The sequence below is a fragment of the Periplaneta americana genome, chromosome 11, assembly GCF_040183065.1.
Source record: "Periplaneta americana isolate PAMFEO1 chromosome 11, P.americana_PAMFEO1_priV1, whole genome shotgun sequence".
NCBI lineage: Eukaryota > Metazoa > Arthropoda > Insecta > Blattodea > Blattidae > Periplaneta > Periplaneta americana.
The window spans coordinates 108,693,496-108,721,434 of NC_091127.1; the positions used below are offsets into that span (position 1 = coordinate 108,693,496).

At 34.4% G+C, this 27,939-nt stretch overlaps 1 protein-coding gene across 5 annotated transcripts in view; it reads right to left on the bottom strand.

The window, feature by feature from the left end:
* Positions 1–27,939, bottom strand: part of drosha (ribonuclease 3 drosha) — a 175,692-nt gene that overhangs the window by 118,389 nt on the left and 29,364 nt on the right. For all 5 annotated transcript variants that reach the window (XM_069839849.1, XM_069839848.1, XM_069839847.1 and 2 more), the window contains exons 3-10: positions 27,087–27,230; positions 26,602–26,756; positions 18,671–18,810; positions 14,177–14,344; positions 11,909–12,098; positions 10,848–10,964; positions 2,478–2,621; positions 671–821 (exon numbers count right to left, since the gene is read on the bottom strand). In XM_069839849.1, coding sequence (XP_069695950.1) covers positions 671–821; positions 2,478–2,621; positions 10,848–10,964; positions 11,909–12,098; positions 14,177–14,344; positions 18,671–18,810; positions 26,602–26,756; positions 27,087–27,230 — 1,209 coding nt within the window. The remainder of the gene's footprint in view (positions 1–670; positions 822–2,477; positions 2,622–10,847; positions 10,965–11,908; positions 12,099–14,176; positions 14,345–18,670; positions 18,811–26,601; positions 26,757–27,086; positions 27,231–27,939) is intronic.

Genomic DNA, 27,939 nt, shown 5'->3' on the forward strand with positions numbered 1-27,939 from the left:
TTTGTGAAAACGCCCCTCAATTTCAATCGGCGCTATGCCCTGTGCATTCAAAAACTTTATCACTGATCGCACTTCACACGTGGCGGGAGCTGGAATAAGAGCATCCATCTTCAACCAGTGCAACGAAGCTACTGAGAGCACTTGGGAAGTTCCGCTAGCGCATGTGCCATGCCAGGACATTACTCTATCACGTACATGCAGTGGCTTCACGCAACATATGGTTTGCTAGCTGTGGGACAAGTAGGAAAGTTACTTTAGGGATGCGCCTCATATTTGCAGTCATTTATTTACAAGCAGAAAGAAAGAATATTTATTTATTTAAAAATCTGTTCCCAGTTAATCACTATGAATTTTCGAAAAGTCAAGTATTAGCAAATTAGCAGGTCATCTCTTAATTTGAAGATTATGCCGTGATTTGGTTCATTATGTAACAGAACTACCTGGTGCAAAATATGCAAGAAAGCTTGGCACCCCTCTGAAGTGAATAACAATTACGAGGTTTAAATATGCTAAAACTACACCAACTCTATAAAAAAAATGTCCTAGCAACAAGTTTCCTATGTATTGCCTCTTCTCTAAGTTGACCAAATCAAATTTTTCAGTAATGTTATCCATTTACACAATATTATTAAGTAATAAACCATTGTGATCTTCGAATTTAGTGACATACTCAGGATTGCCTGCATAGCTGAGCTGAGGTGGGCGGATGCCAAAATGCACAATCTCTGGGTATGTTAATTCATCTCTCTTCTGTTGGTCTCGATCTAGCTGATCTACCCGAACTGAGCATGGCTTCATGCCTGGATATGTTACAACCATCCCTGCAAACATATCTTCAATTAAAACAGAGAAGTCATGAATTACGAGTGTAAGGTGCTACCATTATTATGCAGTGTCTGAGGCAAACATTTTGAATATCATGTCACTTTCAAATATTTTGAATACCAGTGTCATTTTCAGAGTAATTCATCAATATCATTAAGTGTAATGTCCTTATGTTACATAAAATTAAGGAATATCGACCTATTTTATACTTAATACACAATTTATAACATATTATATCATGCCACGACTATACTACTAACTGTCCGCTATAATGGACACTTGGCTCTTAAAGGTTAAATCCCTTACCAAATCATTTATCTTGTTTTGTTAAGAGTTTTGGTATATTAGAAGTTTCAGGAATGAACTCATTGTGAGACCCAAGCAATGGTGAGTCACTGTTGTTGGCTGTATCTGAATTAAATTCACTACTGTCTATCTATCAGTGGCTTAGGACAGGAATAATATCAGGGCCATGAGGCACTGGTCTCATAACAGAAGGCAAGTTTGAATATATAATTTTTTTCTTGTTCTTTGCATTAAAGCCCTTCACATTGCATGCATAAAAGTAAGAGTCACTGGTGTGATCTCTGGGTTCGAGCCAAACTACCAGTATTCCAAAAAACTGCACTTTTTTCTTACTTTTTATCCAATTTCTCAAGTCCAAAAAAACGATACGAACAGTATGAGGAGCCCATGGCTTGGTTTCATCCTCTAACGTAATTCCAAAGTATGTGTTATATATAAGCTTCTTACCACAAATGAAGTATGTACTGTCTTTAATTTATTACAACAAAACTGTCACAAATATAACAAAAAATATTAGGATCATTCAAGTGATGTATCCTTTCCATTATTCTCACCTGTGTTCTTCTTCTTCTTCTTTTTCTTTTCCGCTAGGCACTTACAACTCTATATTACGAGTTTTGGCCTTATCAGCAATTTTCTCTTCTATTCCGTAATACAATTGTTCAAATTTTTCAAAAATTATATTTTTACAGTGCTAGGGAGATGGCCTAGTGACTAACTCCCAAATTGGAGGACCAGGTTATTTGATTTCAGGTTTTTCGTCCCCTAAAACGGCTATTTTAACTGTATTACATATGATAAAGGTAGCGAAATACAGTATTTATAAGCAAAGTTCTTACTTTAAACAACAACTATTTAACCATTTTAATGATTGAATTCACAACACAAAATTTTATAACAGAATGAGATGTCTGAAAATAATCGAAGTATATTTATTTCACTGAATGGCAGCAATAAAAGGAATAATGGTCCACATTCATTTAAAAGGTAGACTAATAAATATAAATTGAGGACATAGAATTCCAAAGAAATGATATGTGCAACAGTTATATTGGGTTCACATTTTTGGAATCAATGCAAGCAATTTACTTACTTACCTACAAATGGCTTTTAAGGAACCCGAAGATTCATTGCCACCCTCACATAAGCCCACCATCAGTTCCTATTTTAAGCAAGATTAATCCAGTCCCTAGCATATCACACCTCCCTCAAATCCATTTTAATATCCTCCCATCTAAACAATTTACTACTATATATAAAACTTGAAAATTTAAAACAGCAAAGTCACTACAGACCTGTGATATCAGAAGATACAGTAAAGGATGAGAAGTAATGAAAATACAAACCTTTCACTTCATCTGCAAAGTTCTGCCACTTGAACTGAGGCATGTTCAGTAGGTCACTTAACTGTGGCTCCTCAATAAGGGCTTTACTATTTGCTACAAGATAAATCAGTACTTCATTCATGGACAGGATTTCTTTTCCATTATCTGAAAATTACAAACAAGCCTGTTAATACATACAGTGGCAAGGTTAATGCTTTAAGTAATCCTTATAAACTTTTATGGCGAAGAAGGTGAAGGGGATGATGATTATGATAGTGGTGGTGATTATGATAAGATTACAATGACGATGATGATAGTGATTACAGCGAGTGACGAAAATGTATCAATGGTGGAAAGAAATGGACTCTGAATAGTGCATGAGTGAGTAGCAGAATTTGCTGAATGTACTACTATCTGAACCAGATAACAGCAAGCTGAGACTCCATAGCTTGTAACCAATACCAAGCTGGTACATTGCAACCTGATGCATGAATCCCATTCATCCTTACACTCACACTGATAGCTTCTTTGTTAACTGGCCAGGAAATTACTGCTTCCATTACCTTTCTTTCTTTCCTAGAATTGGTTAGTATTGTGTAAATGGCAGCTGTGAGCAGTATGGGATGAAAATAAATGAAAACAAGACGAAGACCATGATCATAGGAAGAAAAGTAAAGAATGTAAATTTGCGAATTCGAAATGAGGCAGTACAGCAAGTGGACAGCTTCAAATACTTGGGGTGTACTATAAGTAATAACATGAGCTGCTGCCAGGAAGTAAAAGGAGGATACCAATGGCAAAGGAAGCTTTTAACAGAAAAAGAAGCATCCTCTGTGGACCTCTGAAAAAAGAACTAAGGAGGAGACTACTGAAATGCTTTGTGTGTAGTGTGGCACTGTTTGGGGCAGAAACGAAAGAGGAAAGAGTGAGTGTAGAAAGACTGATGCTGAAAATGATCAGGAAGAGAAGAAGGAATTGGTTGGGTCACTGGCTGAAAAGAAACTGCCTGCTGAAGGATGCAGTGGAAGGAATGGTGAATGGGAGAAGAGTTTGGGGCAGAAGAAGATATCAGATGATAGATAACATTAAGATATATGGATCATCTGAGGAAACTAATAGGAGGAAAATAGAAAAGATTAGAGAAAGCTGGGTTTGCAGTGAAAGACCAGCCCTTGGGCAAAACACTATAAATGAATGAATGAATGAATGAATGAATGTTGGCAATCTGTTCATATTCAAAGTGGATTTGATCTGTTTGCATGATTGAATGAATATTTGACTCTATATGACTATAGGATATAGGTAGTGTGTTTATGAGAATTTATGTTGGCTAGATTGGAGTTGGCTAGTGTGTTTACATATTTTGTTTATTCATGTATCTGTGTGTACAATAAGTCGATGAACAACAGGAATAGTACTCATGTACAAAATATCACTATGATTTAATAAAAACAATAACAAAGTATTTATGTAAAGGCACATTATATGCAATAAAATATAACTGTTGCTGGGGATAGAAAAAACAAAATTTTTCAGAAGTCAGCCCCTTTATTTTCGGAAGCCACCACACTTCGCACATTTATCCAATGAGAAAACCATTCGAGCTAAAATGAAGATACATTTACTGAAATATACTAAACAATATTAAATATCTATGCAATGCAAACACAAGCTCTTGGAGATGCTCTGTGCTCTTCACTGAAGCTATGTAGTAACAATATCTTGAGATGCTCAAGAAATATAACAATATTAATCTAAAAAGCACACTCCAATTTCTTCTTACGATCGTCTTTTGTTAATTTTTAACCAATGCCACTAGGTTGTTTTTTCGATATTTCTGGTCTTCTCTCCTGGCAGTGGCTTAGTTGTTGGGGCGCCTGGAAGGCAGAGTTACGTTACCCCGAATGATATGATAGGATGATTATGATTATGTGGTGCCAGGAAAGGTCTTAAATCTAAACTTAACTTAAATTCCAGACCTTGGACGAACACAGGAATAATCCCCTTTTAAGGAAAAATTCCTGTACTCTAACCGGGAATCGAACCTGGGACCTCATGAACTATAGCCAGAAGCTCTGACCACTAGACCACTAGACCATGAGGCTGGTCATTAATATCATATATTAGTTTAATGATGTAAAAGAAATTTTGAACTCCATAAGCCAGGCACAACATAAAGATGTTTAGTCGCCATGACTAAATGGCACCCGGAATTTGTCTACAGTAAGTAAAACACATCAAGATACATTGTATTAAAAAAAAAAGTCAGCACAAACTTAAAATAAAACCAATTATAAGTACATGCTTTACGAGTCTACAAATTACAATCAATGACTAAACATTTTTAATGAAAAATTAATTCTCCTTTCTGATAAAATACATGTTCTTCTTTCCTAATTACGTGCTCACTACCAAATTCTCCTATTAGACACTGATCTCCAAGCACCCAGCTTTGTTTTGTTTTCGCATGTTCACTGAACAGCAGACTTGAACTGTCTGGTAGGGTCACATACCACCAATTTACACCCCATACATATCTGCACTGTTGCGGGTTGCTTGAAGGCTCTAGGTAGCCAAACACAGGACTCTACTAATTAATAACACTTGGAGACATCTAAGCGCTGTGGGTTATGGTCTACATTCAATATAAAAAAATCTTTCACAAAAGCCAAGATGTTAAGAAACAATAAAAACATCACCCCTTGTAATTCAGCTTTCAGGGAGCGGTCACTATTATTTTAATGATGTTATAGCTCCCTCCTTCTCAACCATTTCGGTCTTTTGTTTTAATTTCTTCAATTCATTATCCTTACAGCAGACTTGAAGGAGACTTATTTTGTTCTTTCTGCAACTTCAACATATCTTCCAATGTTATTTCAAGATAAGTTGAAGCTTTAAAAGAGAATATCAAATACAGTGACAACGTGTAGGCTATAGTCTACTGAAAAACAATGTAAGTTATTTGGGAAGCTTCCTGATAAAAACTGAATACTATGTCTGCATAGTAGTAAAAGTTATAATTTTCAAAAATAAACCTCAGACTTCCCGGGGCCAGAATAAATCTGGTCGCAGCCTGTGGGCCGCCAGTGGCCATCACTGGTCTAGATTGCCTTCAATGCTCTGGCTTAATTTTGAGACCTGCTGATTCATGGAGTGATATTGACGAAACCCTGCATGTTGAGGTGACATGGTGTTTTGAGATTCAATATACCTTGGTAGTCAGTTGTGTATCATTCTTTCCATTTTTTGCTTAATATACTGGTGAGAGAGATTGGTCTATAACTTTCTATATCAGATGGAGATTTATCTTTTTTTTTTGAGGGTAGGAATTACAGAATCTTGTTTCTGGAAGTCTAGAGGTAATAAATAAGTTACTGAAAACTACGTAGATCCTTCAGTTTCTAATTTTACTGCCCATATCACAGAGATAATCTTAAAATATTTTGTTAAATGCCAGAATCAAATTTAAATACAAGAAATAAAATCTTCACAAAACAGGAGCTTCATATAGCCATAAATTAATTAAAAAAAAACTCCTGATGACGACCATATTCATGCAGAGTTTATTAAAAACACGAAGGCCAATGCAAGAAAAACTGCTCTAAAACTTTTTAACAAATCATGGAACACCACTACAGTATCAGCACTATGGAAAAAGACATCATTATTTATAATAACACTGATCCATGCTTCTATTTTACAAATAACGTGACTAACATTCACATAAGTTAGTATTTTTGTATGTAACAAAATTATATCCAATTCAAAAAGATAAATTGTAACACTTGTGAATAATGAAATTATGGCACAGGAATGGCATATTTGTTAAAGACAAATAATGGAAGCCTTTATATTTCTTCTGAGGCTGTATTAATAGTATGTCACTTGTGTGAAAACTTAGTTAGATTATTGCTAAAAGAAAACAATGTTCTGTCTCCAAAAGCAAGTGAGGTGAAACAATATTAATTCTGGATCAGCTCAATTCTTGAATCTTTTTCCTCCAATTACATGACCGTTTCATGAATATCCTGCAAACCACATTTTAAGAATAGTGCATTTGATAATAAATTTATATATGAAAATCAGATATCACACAGCATTCTTCTGCACAAGATAGACAGCAGCTCTCTAAATCAATTTTATTCACAAACCAATAGGTGAGTGTTGAATAAATTTGTATAATTGCATATATAGATATAATTTACAATTCATTTTAGAATGGTCAGCTAAGCCCCTTATTACTGCTATATATCAATAAATTTAAATCTTTTTATTCAATCTTATGACTTTACACTAATATACTATAAAACAAATTAATTTAATGTTTTATATTATATTAGTGTTAAGCCGTAAGATTGAATAAAAAGATTTAAATTTATTGATATATAGCATATATAGATATAGTTATATTTTGACATTCTTGCACAAATTTGGTTGAATATGGCTGATGTTCCATTTTTATATTAACAATGTGCAAAATGTTAATGTTCTTACTAGGTTTCAGTACATCCTTTGAATATGGTCTCATATTACGGATTTTATAAATTGTTATGTAAATATGAATAATTCGCAAAGACAACAAAGATTATTAACTGACTATTTCCGCACAACATCTTTAACTGTATGCTGTTATACCATATGAATGCAGATTACAATTCACTATTTATATTTGCTTTTTAAGCTTGTTACTCCTAACTCACATTTGGTTCTTTTATGATTATATCTAGTAATAAATCCTAGTGTGTTTTACAATTTCGTTCTAACATTACTTTTCGTCTGCTACTGACACATTTTTGGTCTAAAGTTGGCGGATGAGCAATTGCTTCAATTTGAGGCAAATCATATCTTCTGTGCATCTGGTGGTATGGGGACTTGTTGAAAACATCTATGTTCCTGTTATCGAGAATTATAATTACCATATTTCATTGCATAAACGTCGCATTTTTTTATTAATTTTTTCTAGCGTGAAAATAAATATACAGTGCGACTATTATGTGAAGAATAAATTTAAAATGGTAACGACTGGTCACGTCAACTTTCAGTGATCACCGTTCATGTAACAGGGGAGTGTGGAAGCAAGCAGGGCCAAGTTGCGTGATTCATAGCAGAAGATGAAGGAGAGGGGAAGGAGGAAAACTGGTATTAGTGTGCGACGCTGGAACTGTGACGTGAATAATACCTTAAAAAATAAAAATTACTGTGATACTATTGAATTAAAACACTATTTTATTGACTAAAAACATTCACGGTACTGTTGAATCACATGTAATGGTACATCTGATACACTGAAGTCGATATTATCTGACTACTGGACCAGTCCATGGAAAGACAATTGGTCTAGACTTAAGACAAAGTATTTGAACACTCACACCCAACAATTATTGAACTGAAATGAAACCATTTCTGGCTATTGGCTTGGTGCTAACATCTCGTATCTCCATTTCGTTCATTTTCGTCAGCTGCCACTACTGTCTTGCACATTCGACCTTAAGCGTAAAGATATTTTGTGTTGCAGTGGCGGCACGTTATTTTAAAATATTTCTTGACTATGATAAATATAAATATGCATGTGATGATTATGTGGTGAAATTTTTAATTCCTGATCAGTTTGTCTATAAATAAGGGTGCGACCATCATGTGATGGCAACAATTACGTGATGAAATATGGTAACTCAACTATCTTATGTTGCGATAAGGCTCCAGCATTCCATTGTGCTATTATTAGAGTTTCCAGGTTGTGGACTTCTTGCTTGTATGACTACATGTTGGTAGACTACTTTGCCGAAAAAGGATTTCGTTGCCCAGGGTGCACCGCGAGGAGGTGAGTCTACCACTGCACCCCGCTTTTCAAAAAATTACTCCCAAGATGTTTAATAATCCTGTTTTTGCATGAAAGGTAACATTCATGTCAACAAGTCCTAGCTCAATAATTAGAATGTCTGCACTGCAAGAGGAAATATAAGTTTTCTCTTCATACAGTATATTTAAATTTCACAGAAATTTTTCATTTTTCTTTTTTTCTTTCCTTGTTGAAGTTTGATTAAGGACTGAGCTAAAAAAACTGTGGAAGATATATATTCTTTTTCCAAATTTCAAATTTATTAATTTAATACATTAAACAGTTCTGAAAAATGAAGTTTTGAGACAATTTACATACTGCTAACATGTATTGTGTCTGCATGGCAGAACATTTCAATGCATAACAGATATAAAGCTAAAAGTTCATATTAAATTACCATAAGAAAAACGAAAATTTTTTTTTTTCTTTACTCTTCAAGATGTACTGTATGTTTGACAAAATGAGCGATACAGACTGCTGGTTGGTATTGTGCTTGCATGAGAGGACATTTTAATGCATAATTTGGTCTACTTTATAGATATTTTAAAATTTATTTTACAGCTATAAAGCTAAGAGTTATATTAATTAATATAAAAAAATGAAAAATTATTTCTTTTTACCCTTGAAGGTGTATGTAACCTCCTCCCCCCACCCAGTTTTGACATATGCGTCAGAAATATAGACACAAAGAAAGATCGAAGCAGAATTCACGCAACATAGATTAGATTTCTTCACAGCATGGTAGGTACAGAAAACAAGAAGAGATAGGACAAAGAATGAAGAAATATGAAACATTTTGGAAACTGAAAAATTGTAGGATAATTGTCTTACTAATAAACCGTGTATAGTTTTTATACGAGACTTATGCAGAGTTGAGACAGAAAACGTTACTAATAAACCGTGAATAAGCTATGGACGCATAAACAGGCTGTAACTATACAATGGGAATTGCTTTGCAGTAGTTATATACACGAAACCCTTTGTTTAAGCGTTGTATATAGGGAAAAAATGGCCGCCCCTCTAACAGCTGTTCGTATCGACTGTCATTTTATGATGATGTTTACCTTGTAACCACAGAAGAACAAACCAAAGATCATAGAATTATTAGAATAATATTGTTGTAGCTTGTACTCTTTGACCAAAATGTAGTGTGGTAATCGATTAGAGCCAGTTGTACTATCGATAATTAACACGCCACACTAGAGCACTCTACCGGATGCAGTAGAGAACCTCAGATATTCTATTACCTTTCGTAACGAAGTAATGACGAAACTATGACGTAGCTGTGTAACAGTTGTACTGTTATACACGACGTATGTAGTGATTATTAGTAAGGAATTTACACACGACTTATAAACGAGCAACTCATTGTATAAGTATAAAACAGTTAAACGTCTGTATATAGAGTTTTTATTAGTAAGACCGTAAATGAATAGCGACAATTAATTGGTTTGGTTATGTCATGAGGATGGGTAATGAAAGATTACCAAGGCAGACGGTGACATTAAAAGTTAGTGAATGGAGATCTCTTGGTTCCAACCTAGGACAAGATGGAAATATCAGGTGAAACCAGCTAATAGGGATTACAAAGAATGGATACTGAGCGAATTTTTCTGTGTTTTGTTTCTCTGTGCACTGGAGTTTAGTTCCACTTTCAAGCACTACAGGTTAGTGTAATCGAGCACACGTTAAGATAATAATTGAGTATAGAGTTGAGACACAGGATCCAAACATCGCCTACCTTATTGCATAATACAGTAATGCTTTGCTTCAAATAAATTCAGTTAACAGCTTTTCCTTATTTCTCAGTGACAAACTAGTTGTAATAATAATTTTTTATATTTTATTTATATTATAAAATAATATAATATATTATAAAATTATGCATCAAATGTGTTTAATATTTGTATACAATATAATGTAGGTGTATGGTTTTACTTCTCATAGGAGTTTTGTTTTTCCATTTTCAGCGCTATCAAATCATTACATATGTTAATTGTTGTTGTGGTCAATGTCTCAACTCTCATTATACAGGAACTCTAAAGTCTTTACTGGATTTATTACTTCATCGGTCCAATTTATTTTGAGTACATAATGTACTTAGATGTATTAATTGTATGTGTTATATTTCCGCTGTGTCGATTGCTAGCTGGTGTGATGTCAGTGCCAACTCCTGGGAGAAAGCAGAATCTCATGCTGAAACTAGTTTGAAGGTCGCTGAAATCAGTCCTGTTATATCAAAGATACCGATGCGAAGTGTCCATACTGAATAATTATCTATAAGCTGGTGAAACAGGTTGTGGAAGGTAATGGGCTGTCATTGATGAAAGTAATAAACGAGAATATGTGGAATGAACGATAAAACAACAGGCTGTCTCATACTCAACATCCATTATCAAGGATTCAAGAACAGCTGAGAGATTTTTAACTCATTCTTTCAAAGCCTACTTTCTGCTTCTTGAAACCAATGTAATTATCAGAAACATGCAGCAGTTTTACACTTCCTGATAGAAACAGTATTGAGTATTGACTAATGCCTCAAATCTGGTTACCTGCAAGGTCCCGTACAAATCGAGGCATAAAATGGAACTGTGAGCAGCCTGTGGAATCCCCATGAGCTTTGAAGTCTAAGTCAACTAGCTCCAGCACTTCACTGAACAGATAATCATCTGAAAGAAAACAATAATTAAAAGTGACAAAGAAAAAAAAACAACTTATTGCGCATATTGTTAGATATTTCAACTCTTCTTGTGTGTGTTCTTCTTTCTTTACTCTTTCTACTAAATCAAGGCATATTTATGTTGTAGGCATAGCAGTCTAATGGGTGTTGTGTTGGAACAACATTCTCTTCTTCTGTTAATATTTTTAATTTAAGATATTCTGTATTGCATTGTAATACATCTGTTTGTTTTTTAACCTTTGTTTTGGTGGTGCTATCTTATCCATGTTATATCTGGTATTGATTTATTTTCAGGAAAGATGTTATTGCTTGTTGCTTCATAGTTGCTCTAAATATTGTTGTTTAGTCAACTGTCTGAAGACAGGTTTGAACCTCATAAGTGACATCAATAAGGCATCACTCATGAGGCAACTAATCCAGGAAATAATGGGATAGGGTGGCCTGTTCTTTTCCCCTCCACTGCATACATCGCTGACTAGTAACATATTTCACTAAACAAACTTCAGATGTATACAAATAATTGTTCTTCCTCTAACATGTATCATCAAGTGACATGTACTGCCTGATAAAATATGTCAGCCAGAACCTCAATCAGAGGTTGCTATAAATATTATATCTTTTAATTTCTACCCTCTAAATTTACGTTTTAAGATTACTGCCAGGTTAACTTTATAAATGTATGTTTGCTTTACTCTTGTTTCGATGTGTTCTACATCTCCATCCTGCAGGTAATTTGATTTTAAATATGACTAAACCATACAAACTACACTTTGAGTTTACATTATAAATCTCATTTTGTAAATATGCTTATTTTCTAAGAGTACAAAAAAAGAAGACACATTGATGAAGGGCACGGAGGAGGGAAAAGTAGTAAAGAGAAAAGGAGTATACAAAAGAAAACATGAGAAAAAGACTAAGCTATGACATACTTACGGAAAAGGTCTAATTCTCTGATGGTGAAATTCTCTGGCAGTTTCTCATCAATGTAAAGAATAGTATATTCTATGTTGAAGCGAATGACTTTGCATGTTGGCAATTTATCTAATGGGAAGTGTGAAAACATGGAGAATCCTTCAAATATGAATTCATGCTCATCATGCTTGATAATTGTTGGTGTCTTGGTCTGTAACATAAGTAAAATAACAGATTTAGACTCTCGTTTCTTACATAATACAGAGTGATTCAATACAATGATCAAAATGACACAACTGAATGTAACTGTCAAGAGAAGTTCTGAGCAAACATGACAACCACTGGACCAACATGAAAGGGCATCAGCATTGATATCAGAGAGACATGAAGGCGCATGTTCCCAGAACTTTTTTTTTTATTTAATTTACTAGCTGTACCCGTGCGCTCCGCTGCACTTGTTAGAAATAAATATAAAATAATTACATAATTAAAATAGGACATCTGGTCCAGGGAACATTCGTGATTGATAGAAGGATAAATCGTTTAATATGTCACTTAATTTAAATTGTATTTAAATAATTAAAATGCGATCATTTTGGTCCAGAGACCATTCATTTAGTGCAATGATAATTCCTTTAACATATTTCTTAACTGTTATTACATGCAAATAATTAAAATATGATCATTTGGTTAAGAGAACATCCGTTTTTGGTGCAATTTGGTCCCATCAAAATTTTGCTTGGAATGAAACATATCGGAAATTATTTTTAAAGAAACTTTTGTTATGCAACATTTTTCACAAAAATTAATAATAAGGGAGATATTTTGATTTATTTAATTCAAGCCCCCTTACAACCTCCCTTTTAAATAAAGTATTTTGAATGCCATATAGCCTAAAATCTAAGTTGCAACGAACTTAATTTATATTTCAATTTTCATATAAATCGGTTCAGCCATTACCACGTGAAAAGGTAACAAACATCCAGGCAGACAGACATACAAACAAAAATTTAATTTTCGGTTTCAGGATGGTTAATTATACATGTTAACACCAATTATTTTTGGAAAATCGAAAATTACCAAAAAAATTTTGGTTACAGATTTATTATTAGTATAGATTATATTTCATTTATGTTACATTAGCATTGTAGCTTTGAGATAAGAAACAAGTCGAAAGTCGTACAAAAATATACAATACACTACAAGAGATTAATTCAATTTACAAGCATAAGCAATTCATCAGTTCAGTATAAAGTATGAGTATAGAGAAATGTTGTTAATTCTGTTCTGAACCTTTTCTCTTGGTCCTTAAAGCTTTAAGAAAATTAGGAAGTGTGTTGAAGACTGTAACACATGAATAGTGAAGTTCTTTTTTTTTTAAACAGCTGAGACTAACAAAGGGTAGATGGAGATCTGATTTGTCTCTTGTATTAAAATTATTAATGTTTTGACAGCTAGCTGTAATGATCCACGGTAGTCCTCTAAATCATTGAATAAAATAGGAGTGTTTTCGTAAAATAAGAGAATTTTCCCCTCCACCTAAAATACAATACAAATGAAGTAAAAATTAGTATTTTACTGTGCACCAAATTTGTGTTGAAATGACTAACTGTTCCGTTTTGATTAATACTAAATGTAACTTATCTTGGTTTGTAATATAAAAAAAATCATCAGAGAAAGAATGTACTCATAAGGTAAGGTCAGAGTGCTGGTTCCTTAGATTTGACTCACTCTGTATATCAGTATTTGGAATTCATTCCTGTTATTAATTTATCCTCACTAACCATAGCTGATTTGAGTCATATCTACATAAAATGAGGAAAGCACTGTCACTGCTCTGCAACTATCCAGAAGAACACGAGCAAACAGCACATTACCTGCTAGCCCAGTTACAGCAAACAACTGGTCAACAATTCTACAAGCTCTGTCAGTGCATGAAGTATTCAAGCACCATTCAATAATCAGCATCTCAGCTTGATCTTCGACCCATTTCAAGAATAATTATGTACATTTTAAATTTTGTTACAAATACCACTGTCTCCTCCATAGAACTTTTGATATCTCATGCCTATACAAGGACAATCCCAGCTTTTCTTTCTACTTACTTACTTACAAATGGCTTTCAAGGAACCTGCAGGTTCATTGCCGCACTCACATAAGCCCGCCATTGGTTCCTACCCTGTGCAAGATTAATCCACTTTCTATCATCATATTCAATATGTATGCATTGGTGGAAATTGATATACAGCCACAGCAATCAGCATTCAATATTAAAGTCAAGCTACTTACCAAGAAGTTTGTTGGAGGTGATATGGTGATGCGGTAGTGGTATAACTTATCAGCATTGTTGGTATTTAAATCACACTTCACAAGATGGCTCTCTCCTGCATAAATTCCATGACGAATACCATATCGTCTTGCTTTAGCACTACAGCGACATAACGGGCCATCATTCATCTGTTGGCAAAAACAAACGAAACAACAATCACTAAATTTCTTACTTTCATTAATGGTCTAGGAAAAATATTTTGGGATGACCCAACTCAAAGTTAAAGTAGTCTTACACCAATTATCAGCACTTATTCTGTAACAAACAGCATAATTAATATTCATATTTTAAAATCGTAAGTAATCAAATGACAGAAAATGTTTCAACACTTTACTGACGTTTAATATATTTTCTTCTCTACACAATACACTCAGTGATGTAGAAAGAAAAATAATAAATTTATCATCATATTGCACTGCTAATCTTGGAAAATTGTCTATCCATACTTTTAGACCACAGTGTCTAACTACAAAATAACTGCTGAATAATACTTTCTTATTGTTGATATTCATGTTTAATAGGACATATCAGCATCTATGACTATTTGCGTCAATTACCTAGTTCTTTAAAACATATTCTTGTTGATATGACAACTAAGAGCATATTCTACTAACGGAATTTTCAAACAATACTATTCCTCAGTACTCAATTTATCAGTACCCAAAATGTAAATGGTATTACTTATAACAACGTGAAAAAACCTGTTGTACACTGTTACTAATGTATTCACACATGTTGCTTCAACCAAGAGGCGTGCAATAAAAATTTGGGTGTGATTTCCGGTTTTGTGTATTTCAAGGAAATCTTTGACTACAAATGACAGAATGATATGTGTGAATAATGGCTAGTTGAATGGTTGAATTTTGTATCAAAACGAGATATGACCAATGAATGAAGCCCTCAAAGTCAGAGACAGGGGTATGTTAGTGGCATTAATTAACGACATAAATGTTCCAGATTTATTTCTCTTCCAAAGAAAGCCATTCTAATGATTTTACTGCCCTCAATTAGTTACCTTGGTTGAAATTGTACAACACACTAGCACTCCCCCATCCTTTTGTATGGCAGTGAAAATTGGACCATCAGAGCAACAGATGTATCCAGAAAAGAGCAGCAGAAATGAAATACGTGCAAAAAACAGCAGGTTACATTTGGATGGACTACAAAACTAATACAGAGATTGCGGAAGAATTAAAAATAGTTTCAGTATTAGAAAAAATTGAAAATTATAAAACAGAATGGTTTAAACATGTACACAGAATGGCAAGAAACAGACTCCTCAAAATGTTGAAGAACTACGTTCCAAGAGGAAGGTAGAAGTCAAGGAAGACCTGGGAAAAGACTTCTGGACAGTGAGATCAGAACAGGTCAACAAATGACAGCTAGATGATGATGATTATGATGAATTAGTAAAAACCTACAAATCTCGGATTTAATGAGAAATAAAAGAACAGTTAGATCAATGAGGAAGACTATTCACATTAACTTGAGCAATGAAAACATCACTTTAACTTACTATGCGAGCAATGAGAAAAATGACCGAAGCCAAACAATTATAGCGTGGGGAATTCTACGAAGAATTTCACAGTTCTGGTGGGTTGAAACATGGTCAGTAGGGCCTGATTTACAATTTCAGAGGCCTGGAGCTTAATTTTCTTTATGAGGCCCCGCCTTTTCATATAATATAACTAGGCTTATCTCATTTCTTTTAAATTCTGTCACTTTCTCCTTTAACCATGTATTTATTGCACAGAGGTTTTTATTAATTCTCTACTTCGAGGAGAAGGATTAAAAACAAAGTGATCCCATAAGGTATCAGTGATTATGTGTGGCCACAGACAGACTGATTGCAATGGTTGTAGTACCAGTACTATCCCTTGTTTCCTCTAGTGCAGTAATTCAGGAGTTTGAAAGCAATGTTAATGTTTTTCTGAATTCTGGCTTAGGCTTATACAAAAAAAAAAAAAAAATTACCTTGGTTCTCCCAATTTAGTACCTGTGGCGAATTGTTGTCTCTATACCAAAATCTTCATTAGTCTGTGTTAAAACATTTTCAACTTTTTGAAACTGGAGGTCTCTGTGGGTAAAGGAGTTACTGCTAGTAACATAGGAATGAACATACTCACTCAATGATCAGTATTATTTTTTCTGTTGAATTTCAATAGCTTTCTGTTTTCTTTTATTGGCTCCTAATTCAAATTTCCTTGGGAATTCCATTTTTAATTATGGACATTCCTATAAAAACACTTTAACACTACCACTTTACACCGATAATGGTCCTATACAAACAAACATTAGATAAGCTGCAAGGAACACAAGCACTAGACACGTGGTTTAACACTCAATATAATGAGAACTGACAATGCTGTTGTCTTTGACTGCTGAATTCATTATTCATTATTTCAATGGGTCTACTGTTACAATGTGCATGCCAGCTTTTACAAGTTGAACACATTAAACTCTGAAATCAACTTATGACTCTAAACTTAAAACAATGAAGTGATTTTTGATGTGTTTCCTAACATAATAATTCATTAAGTAAATTATTGTTTTCTCAATTCTGATTTTCAGTCGGCAGATTTGTTGCCTATTCTACTTGCATAATTCATATAAAAAAGCTTGTTCCTGGATTTTGAGGCTCCCAGAATCATGAGGCTCTGAGCACCATAGGCTCCTGCCTAAATCAGGCCCTGATGGTCACTCCATAAATGCCCTGATATTCGAAAACTGGCAACAAAGACAGGAATCTGAAGCATGTTTTGTATGGTAATATCTACTGTATCGTTGATTGAAGCTAGTTTTTTTTCTGAGATTTAAATAACAAATAATAAATTTATTAAAATCACCTGGTGTGTAATTAAAATGTTACATTATAATGTGTTACAAGTTGTAATAGAAAGCTAACCGTTTCATTGCCAAACACTTGGCATTAAACAACAACAACATTAATGTCATAGTATGTTATAAAAGTTCTCGTGTAATCATTCCTTACTATAGGTGGAAACTTAAAAAATTGTACTCATATCAATATTATAACCAACCACAAGATGATCAATATACCAATGAACAGGACTGGAATGGAAGATAAAAAGGAAATTATGATTAGGAATGAATAGAAGTTCGAATATTACATGTGAAATATTACCATTACTTACTTACTGGCTTTTAAAGAACCCAGTGGTTCATTACCATCCTCACAAAAGCCCACCATAGGTCCCTATCCTGAGCAAGATCAATCCTGTCTCTATCATCATATCCCACCTTCCTCAAATCCATTTTAATATTATATTCCCATCTATGTCTCGGCCTCCCTAAAGGTCTTTTTCCCTCCAGCCTCCCAACTAACACTCTATATGCACTTCTGGACTCGCCCATATGTGCTACATGCCCTGCCCATCTCAAACGTCTGGATTTAATGTTCCTAATTATGTCAGGTGAAGAATACAATGCGTGCAGTTCTGTGTTGTGTAACTTTCTCCATTCTTCTATAACTTCATCCCTCTTAGCTCCAAATATTTTCCTAAGCACCTTATTCTCAAACACCCTTAACCTATGTTCTTCTCTCAAAGTAAGAGTCCAAGTTTCACAACCATAAAGAACAACCGGTAATATAACTGTTTTATAAATTCTAACTTCCAGATTTTTTGACAGCAGACTGGATGATAAAAGCTTCTCAACCGAATAATAACAGGCATTTCCCATATTTATTCTGTGTTTAAAAACCTCCCGAGTATCATTTATATTTGTTACTGTTGCTCCCAGGTATTTGAATTTGTTCACCTCTTCAAAGGATAAATTTCCAATTTTTATATTTCCATTTCGTACAATATTCTCATCACGAGACATAATCATATACTTAGTCTTTTCGGGATTTACTTCCAAACCAATCTCCTTACTTGCTTCAAGTAAAATTCCCGTGTTTTCCCTAATCATTTGTGGATTTTCTCCTAACGTATTCACATCATCCACAGACAAGCAGCTGATGTAACCCGTTCAATTCCAAACCCTCCCTGTTATCTGGCACTTTCCTAATGGCATACTCTAGAGCAAAGTTAAAAAGTAAAGTTGTTGCTATAGACCACAGTGAATTGGAAACGCATCTGACAGAAATTGACCTATATGGACTCTGCTGTACGTTTCACTGAGACACATTTTAATTAATCAAACTAGTTTCTTGGGAATACCAAATACGCATGTGAAAACAAATTTGAAAGTTAAAATGACAGTCCTGAGAAATTTGAAAGATAAGATGACAGTCCCATCACCAAACTGACATAAATAAACTCATTCTTTCCAAAGAAATGGCCAGACAGTTTCCTCCTCACTCACTGAACATTAAAAGATACATGCACACATATATATAAACAAACTATTCAATAAACCAGACAGGAGAGAGTGGAGGGAGGAGGAAAAATAATTTTAATTTCTAAGGTTGACAGATATTACGAGCATACCTCTCCACTATCATTGTACCACATCTCTGGATGAAGGCGATAAGGGTGCAGTCTCTTCCTCTCCAGTTCCTCCATGGTGCAGTCTTCTTCATCAGTTGAGCTTTCCTCACTAGAACTGTCACTTGAACTGCAAATTTCAGCTGTACAATACAAATAAATGTAGTCTAAGTGTCACATTGTATAGCGACAGGTATTACTAACAGCGAATTTGCAGTATTTTATATTTTTCACATTGAAGGGTTACAAATATAACAAATTCATAAAATGCTAGAAGAATCAATTCTCAAATCATGGAGTCAGAACAGATCAAATGGCCTAATCACTGAGTTACGACAGTAAATTTCAAATTCTGAACAGAATAATTTTATTAACTATTTGAAGTTCAAAAACTGGTTATAGTATTGCTTTTATGGACTTGCACAATTTGGTTGTAAGAGTAAAAAGAAGAAATGACATATGATAATATAAGTCCACCACTGTTGAGTAATGGTCAGCACGTCTGGCTACGGAACGAGTGGGCACGGTTTCAAATCCTGGTTGGGACAAGTTACCTGGTTGGGGTTTTTTCCGGGGTTTTCCCTCAACCAAGTGAAGCAGAATTGCAGGGTAACTTTAGGTGTTGGACCTCGGACTCATTTCGCCATCATTAATTCACATATCATCATCCTTACAATAGCCCTGGTTAAGTTCACGGTGCAGCGTGCTGTACTTGTACAAGAATCTTTTAAATTTCTGTATTTTTATGACTACAGTAATACTGTTAATTAATTACCCTAATATAATTGAGGCACTCAGAAGCAAAGTAATATAAGTGACATTTTTTTAAAAAGTGAGATAAGTATATATTCCAAATCTTTAACGTCACTTCTGTTCAGAGAAAAAGTAATATAAAGTGCAGTTCCAGTCAGTGCTAATCCATGTTGGCCTTACACTCGTATTACAATGCATACAGAGTTTTGACTGAGAGGCAAATTAATACAAGTGCATTGTTTACATATTGTTGTTGCGTTTCTTCTGTGTATGACTAATTCATTTGCCATAATGGAGAGAGGTAATAGATTACATATTCGAAACATCTTCGTGGAAGGCCTGCACACATTGAGCTGGACCAACTATACAGTGATCCAATAAGGATAACTTTTGCTAAGTGGAGCAACTTGCAATAGGTAATGAAATTCATCCCACTCTTTCCTTGATGACCTGAAACATTAGGATGGGCCTAAGAACTGTAGGACGTGGAAAAGTGCATGGAAGAGGATGTTGAAGGAATATTCGCGGTAGGAACACTACAGATGCACTTCATGACAGAAACATAGATGTTTCAGCAGAGAGAGATGTGACTTCATTAGATGAGGTTAGTGACGTAGTGAACAGCGAGTAAGGCTGAATTTCATTTAAAATTTGAAATTTTCTTAGCCCTCTTCTTTCGGAGTACAGTACCAAAAACCACATCAACTGTTGCCCTAGAAATTGAATATAATATTCAACCAATCAGACACTATGTATTACAAAAGGATCTAAAAATACATTTAAAATTGCAAGCCTCATCCAGATCTCAGATGTTCTTCAAACTGTCAGATAATATCCTATGTAATTTCTACAAAATATACAAAGAAGAAATATCAGTCTATATCACAGACACATTCATTGCTAAAACTCCAGTTGTAAATGAAATTCCTCCATGAAAATGGATAATTCCAGAACATAGCCTACAGATTCAACGAAATCATTTCAAAAATGATCCTCTATACATTCTCAAGTTGGATGCCATGAAACTACTCTCCAGCACATATAAGGATTACCTTCAAATTTATACAAATGAATCTCTAAACCCTGATGATGGAACATCAGGAGCAGGGTATTATATTCCAAAATATCAAGAAAATTACTTCATACCATGTTCAGTCTCCTCCAGTCTTGACTCTGAATTGCTAGCTATTGATGCTGCTCTTTAGTGTGTTAGTCAAATTTCCGAAAGATCTATTTGAATACTTACTGACTCCAAGGGGGCTATATTTAATATAATCAAATATGTACCACACCTATATGCACAAAGAATTATTCCAATTCAGAAACAACTAAGTGAACTAAAAAAGTCCAAAAGAAAATAAAATTTCAATGGATACCTAGTCATTGTGGTGTACCTGGAAACAAAGTCGATAATGATGCGAAACAGGCAACATATTTGCAACCAAGACCTCTTCAAGTGATATCTCTATCCAATGCCTTTACTTCAGTAAAGTTTCATTTTATAAACTTATGGATCAACAATTGGCTCTCTTCTGAAAAAGGAAAAATTTTACAGTCCATTAAAAAGAAACCGAATGACCTGGAAATTTACAAAAACTTGCCCAGACATGTTCAAACATTGTTAGCAAGAGCCAGAACAGATCATATTGTCACATAATTGTACCTACATTGATTTCACCTTTCTGATAATCCTACTTGTATGTGGTGTAATTATCATGATGAAGATCTGGAACACATTCTTCTATACTGTCCATCCATAAACCACAAAAGAAGTAAATTAAAATCATCAGTACCAGTTGCAGAAGACACTCTCTGCAGTATATATTGACTATTCCCCAACTCTGGCTACTAGCAACAGGCGTCTATAATGAATACCGATAAAAATACCCCTAATTTACTATGAAAAAGAAGAACTGAAAATACTACAGTGGACTATAGTTGACTTTATGTTGTCTGCAAACAAATGGATACATTAAGAAGATTGATTAATTGATTGATTCTTTCGGTTATACAGACACATTTTTTGTTATAATATGATAATAAGAAAGCTCAAGTGCTGTTAAGACAGAAATGTTTCAATGTTGTAAGCAATGTCCTTGTTCTTGTTTTAAATAATATAAAAATACTGAAAACCCTTGCACTTATATTACTTTTCCACAAAAATTTTTTCGTGGCAAAATAATACAAGTGACTTTAGGACCCTATTTTACCTAAACTGTTTTAGAATAGATAATTTCTATTTAGAAGTTAAAAAATATAGGTACCAACATACACAACTGTAAATTTACAGCAACATAGTCCTGTAACAGATTTTTTAATTTCCATTTCAACTTCAAACTAACTTATCTCAAAACTTACTAAATGTCACTTGTATCACTTTGCTTCTGAGTGCCTCAATTATAATTCTTTGTACAAAGCACTTTATTTAAATCAAAACACCAAATTTTGGGGAGAAGGAACAATCACCTTTATTCGTTTTCTCTATCTTCTGCCGTACAGATATGGAGCAAGTCAAATTAAGTTATCAGCATTTTTAACTAGCTAAGAGGCAGGGCATTGGGTTTTCTAAACCCCGGTTCAGACAGTGCGTGTTTCTGTGATGGATTCCAAGGTGGCTGCGCTGATGGCTAGCATGCGTGCTCACTTGCTGGAAGTAATGAGCTCTGGTGGCTCTTTTGATGGCTAGCTTGCTGGATTTCAAGGGAAGGTTCCTTGCTATTTTTCGTGATGGTTTGCAGGCTGGAACCAAAGACGATGATATAGTATCACCACTGAAATCATCTCGCCATGTTCGTTGTTTTCCAACTAAACTTGTTTTTTCTATATTCTATAGTTTCTAAGAAACAGCAATTAAATATCGGACTGTGTTGCACTTATGGCTTAATTACCTTATTACGACAATTACTATTGTTAATGTAGGACTCTAGTTGTTTTCCACTCACGGTTTAGTTTCTTTTTGACCATGAGTGTTGACAACAGATGAAACAGCAGATGATTTTCGAATTCGAACTGTGAAAAGAGCCAGCTCCGTGAGAACAACAAACATCACCGTAGCCAACACGGAAGCCAGCATTGTATCCACCACGGCACCCAGCTTGCTAGCCAGCAAGGAAACACGCAAGAAAACAAGCACCGTCTGAACAGGGCTTCAGACTCTTGTTTGTTTTAAGCCAGGCAAAGGACACATAGGTTTTTCCCTTTATCAGTTGTTGCACTAGCTGACAACACAACTCTACTGGCACTTTACAAAGTCAATTACAGTTAGTCAGTTGTCTGAAATGTATTGAGAAATACGTATTTTTAACCATGGTTAGAGACACAGTACAACAATATATCTTCCTCATTCAAATGAATCTACTGAAGAAGTCACATGAGTTGTGTTTATGCAAGTTTCGGCATAATTTTCCAGAGGTTGCATATCTATCAAAAGAAACAGGTTCCATTCTTGATAAAATGAAATGTTATCCAAAGCATGCTTTAACAAAACAAACACTTGACGATATGAATGTGAGAATGAATCTGGGCCCAAGAAAAAAAAAACCTGTCATTTAGCACTTGGCATATCATACTGTAACATTCTGTGGTAAGGGATTTGAAATTTCCTGAGTTTCATCCCTGATAAGGGTCAGTGAAAACCATGTGATCCAGTAGTAGACATATGATTTTCTCACTGATACAATACTTATGACAGTTATGACACAGCTCTGTTTCACCTGACTAGCTTTAACATCCAGAAGACTTTTGGTATTACTACTGGTATAGAAAATTCATATTTTTCTCATGAAATCGCACTCTATGATCAAAAAGTGGGTGTATGGTGTGCAGTTAATGTGTGAAGAATAGTTGGGCCACTATTCCTTTTTAGACAATTAATTCGGATCCACAATAAAGTTTAGGCAATTGGCTGACTGAGATGATGTAAAATGTCAGCAGAATTGTGTCACCAGTTTAGTGCAACAATTGATGAGGAAAACTCAAACACTGTGTTCTCTGTCGAACTTAAAGCAAACAAGAGGAGGAAGAGAAAACCCATTTCAAAACTTCCTAACCCTGAGCATGTAACTAGTTAGTTGTGTGTACCAGGGAATAGTTCTCAAAATCTTCCTGAACCCAAATCCCATGAAAGTTAAGTAGTGATACAAACTCGTCTGCTACTACGGTTTCTGTTCATGTGAAATAATATAATTTAATTACAAGTCTTAACTGCTCATTGTTAAGTGATCGTCACTTCAAGGCCGTAGCCTGACCCAGTGATGTATCCCAGGTCTTGCTCACACATCAACGCGGCACACCTGACCTGGTAAGTAATTTAATTCTGATAGAACTATTTGGAACACCATCCTATAATTTTGTAGTGTTAGACACTAGACAGAGGGAATTAAACTGTATTTTTTAAATCATTTTAGAGCATTGACTTTAGGTTCATATATAATTTTATAAAAATAAAATGCATAAAATTGCCTAAAATTTTATTTTTAACTGCATAAAGTAAATTCTATAAAAGAAAAAGGGCAACATTTTACCTTTAAATTGACATATACAGCAATTCTCTACTATGAATACTGGTATAACCGGAGATAAGCTTAGTTTTAAGTGAAGAGATGCGAGAAATTTTGATAAATTTGATAATTAATAATGACTGAAATATATTTTTCTCTGACAAACGAAACTATGCATGCCTTATATTTTATCCATTAGAATACAGTGATAGAGTTTGAGAAATCGGAGACCCTAATGTCAATTATCACCTGATTTTGTTCAATTTGACGTGAGATGACTCCTATACAACCTCCACCAAGATTAAATATCGAAAAAATATTTTTCAGCATGTCGTCTGTCTGTCTACCTCCATACACCAATTTCTCCTAAACTACTAGATGGATTACGTTCATATTCAGTATCTATGTCATTTCATCTGGTAATATTGCACATGAAACACGATAATTTGAAAAGAAAAACACACAAAATAGTGATTTATTTAAAAGATCTCTATCACAAATTCAATTTAGGCTCACTGGAAACTGAGCCCAACTTGTATTTCCAACACTAGCAGTTCGTCTAATAGTGCACCTTGCATCAAAATGTCCCCTTATAACTTCTAAAATTTTCCTGCCATAAAGAGTGGTCTGTCATAATCAGAGACGAGAATTTCATGCAAATGCATGTTTTTATAGGAACAAGGACATAGCTCAAACTTAGTACTTACCCATTTCACTACTTTCCAGTTCCAAATATGTGTAACTTTTTCTGTGCATGTTTGCATGTTTTGGTCCTTTTGGGGTTAAAAACATACATAATGCATATTTAAGCAATTTTTAGCATATTCCTGCATTTAATATACATTATATTGAAAAAGAAAAAAAGAAACTAACAGAAAAAGGTTCATTCAAGTTTGCACCCATAACTTCTTGCGATGTAGAGAGGTCATTCTCTGCCTACAAAAACATATTGATTGACAAGAGCACAAACTTTAGTTGTTAAATGTGCAAAAAAGAAAATTCAAGTGAATACGAAATTTGGAACAAAAATGAAAGTGCATGTTTTAATGTATTTTTCACTTGATCGTGCATGTTTCATAGTTTTACAGTGCATAAATGCATGCATATTTTGGGATTTTATAGTGCACGAAATTCTCGTCTCTAATCATAATTAATTACACTGGTCAACAATGATTTTGTTAAATGTACAATTTCTGCTGTTTCTTATGTAATGCCATCTGCTAATTCCAAAAATGAAGTCAGAATTTTTCTACATCTCACCATTTTTTTTGTAATTTTAGAAAAATTGATTTATTTTTATTGCTATATACAGTCCTAACATGCTAATGGAAATAAAATATTTCAAATATTTCACTTTATTGCTTTAACAATTGACCAATAACTTTAGGTCACTGTTGCCTGTGAAGTCAGAATTCATAAAAATTAATTTTACTCCTCATAAGAGAGCGAGAGTTAGTATTAATTCTCAATTGAGTTGGAACCTACAATATTGAAACAAGTTTCATAACCAATGTTTTCTTTGTCCTAATTTTAAGTATGGTAAAAGTATCTTAAAAAGTGAAAGATATCTCGAAATACTGTGTAAATCACCAACAGTTTTTGTTACGTTTGTGGTTAATTAACTTTGAAAGCACACAGATGCATTTTACTACACTAGTGTTATAAATCCAGATGTTTGAGATGGGCAGGGCATGTAGCACGTATGGGCGAATCCAGAAATGCATATAAAGTGTTAGTTGGGAGACTGGAGGGAAAAAGACCTTTGGGGAGGCCGAGACGTAGATGGGGGGATAATATTAAAATGGATTTGAGGGAGGTAGGATGTGATGATAGAGACTGGATTAATCTTGGACAGGTTAGGGACCGATGGCGGGCTTATGTGAGAGTGGCAATGAACTTGCAGGTTCCTTAAAAGCATTTGTAAAGTAAGTAAGTTAAAAGAGCTTATGAATGTTCTTTTGATTACAAAATAGATGAGGACAGGAACTGAGCCTCTGAAATCTGTTTGTCAGTTTACTGGAACTACTTGCATCCACCACAACATTAAATGGCTTATCTTTGTGTACACACTGTTTTACTTTAGATCGAAATTCCCCTTTCGGTTCTTGAAAGCATAGTATGTACAGTCTTATTCCTACACTTTCAGCTGCATACCAATGGATTTGGATGATATACGAATGGGTAAAAGATGCCATGGATTGCACTACTACTGTATTAATGTGAGATAAGAGAAAAAAAATTGACTAGAGCATTAATGTGAGAGCTATTGCGGAGCTATGAGGATCTGAGTGCGCGCAAGAAGTGGTATAAGTAACAACAATTTTCAAGTCAATATATTTCGTAAACGAGGAAAAAGCAAAATGAATGACTATCACCACATTTCTTAACGAACGAAAATTATGATTACTTGAGGAGAAAAACTCGCTCCAGAACCGGGGATCGAACCCAGATCCTTGGTTCTACTTACCAAGTGCTCTAACCACTGAGCTACACTGAAGTTCAATCCACAGCACCGGATCGAATCCCTCTTCTCTAATAATCATTGTTACCATAACAGATATATTCTGTAGGACCAAAAATTAATCTTTACGTAGAACGAAAATTAGCTTAAATATGCATTTTCATTACATTCAAGCTCCACGATCTGGGACGGTTCCCTTCGTAAGTTTTAAAGGAACTCACATTTGTGCTTGGCAAGTCTCATCCTGTGTTTGCGGGGTGGTGGCTCATATGAAGGCCTAGCGGAACGCACTTTCTCTGCTCTCTGCACTAGTTCTTCAGAAAAGGTGTCACATAGAGCAATCAGTTTCAGAGTTGCTTTCATGACTTTAGGATTGCTGTAAAAAATGTACATAATATTGAATAGACTAAGCAATATTAAGATTTATTGAATAGTTTAGTAAGAAAGTCATTTAAGAGACAGATGAAGAGAAGAGAAGAGAAAAGTTGTCTCATTAATTTTATTTTTATTTCTTCACTTTATTTCCAAAATCACTTCCTATCGCTGTTATTTTATTAGTCTTACAATTCAAAATAAACATGGAAGCTTGAACATACCATACTTAAAGTAATTAAAACAGCATATGCATGTTTTAACACAATGTCATATGAGAACATTGTGATTAAAGAATTTAGCAAGTTCAACTCTGTAACAATGAAATACTTACTTTTCATCACGTATGTAGTAAAGGTCTGCAGGTGCTGTTCTTGTCCAAACTTTCTTCTCATGTTCAACAATCTCCTCTGGTTTCATCTTTGCCAGCTCTTCCAACTTCTTTTGCATTTCTGCAGTGGTAGCACAATAATTCATCCTGTAATAAAATGGGAAAATGTATAAAAAATAAAGATAGCGTCATTGTCGTCGTCTTCGTTGTCGTCCTCCTTCCTCATCATCATCCTCGTCGTCGTCGTCCTCATCATCATCATCATCATCATCATCATCATCATCATGTGACAACACTAATTAGTATGTATAATTTAATAGGCTAAGGGAATATATGAACAGAACTTATTCAAGATAAGTAATAAATACTGTATAAGTATTTACTAGCATGCAATTATCTTTTAATATATGCATCACCCAGAATCAGAACTAAGGCTTAAAGAAGATAAATACAACAAGCTAAATGGCTTAAAGAAGATAAATACAACAAGCTAAATATAAAAATATAACAATGATAGTGAAAATGTTATTATTTTTTTTGTCTGTTCCATGAACAAATTTAGGCAATTCTTACTAAATCGACCTCAATGATTACAAAAATGACAGTAACAACTGTCTAATACGTATCAGTAATATTTTTGTGTAATACATGCTATAAAGAGCCCAGTATGTTCGATTTTGATCAACACAACAACCTGTTTATAACGCTAGGATTACACAAAAAGTCTTTCAGCAAACATGCCAAAAGATAAAAAATGTGTGAATGTTGTGCATAATGCTAGCAATTATTTAAGGCTAGTCTTCAGAACTCACACAATGGCCACAGGACATGGTGATATGTTGCAGTTTATGAAAAA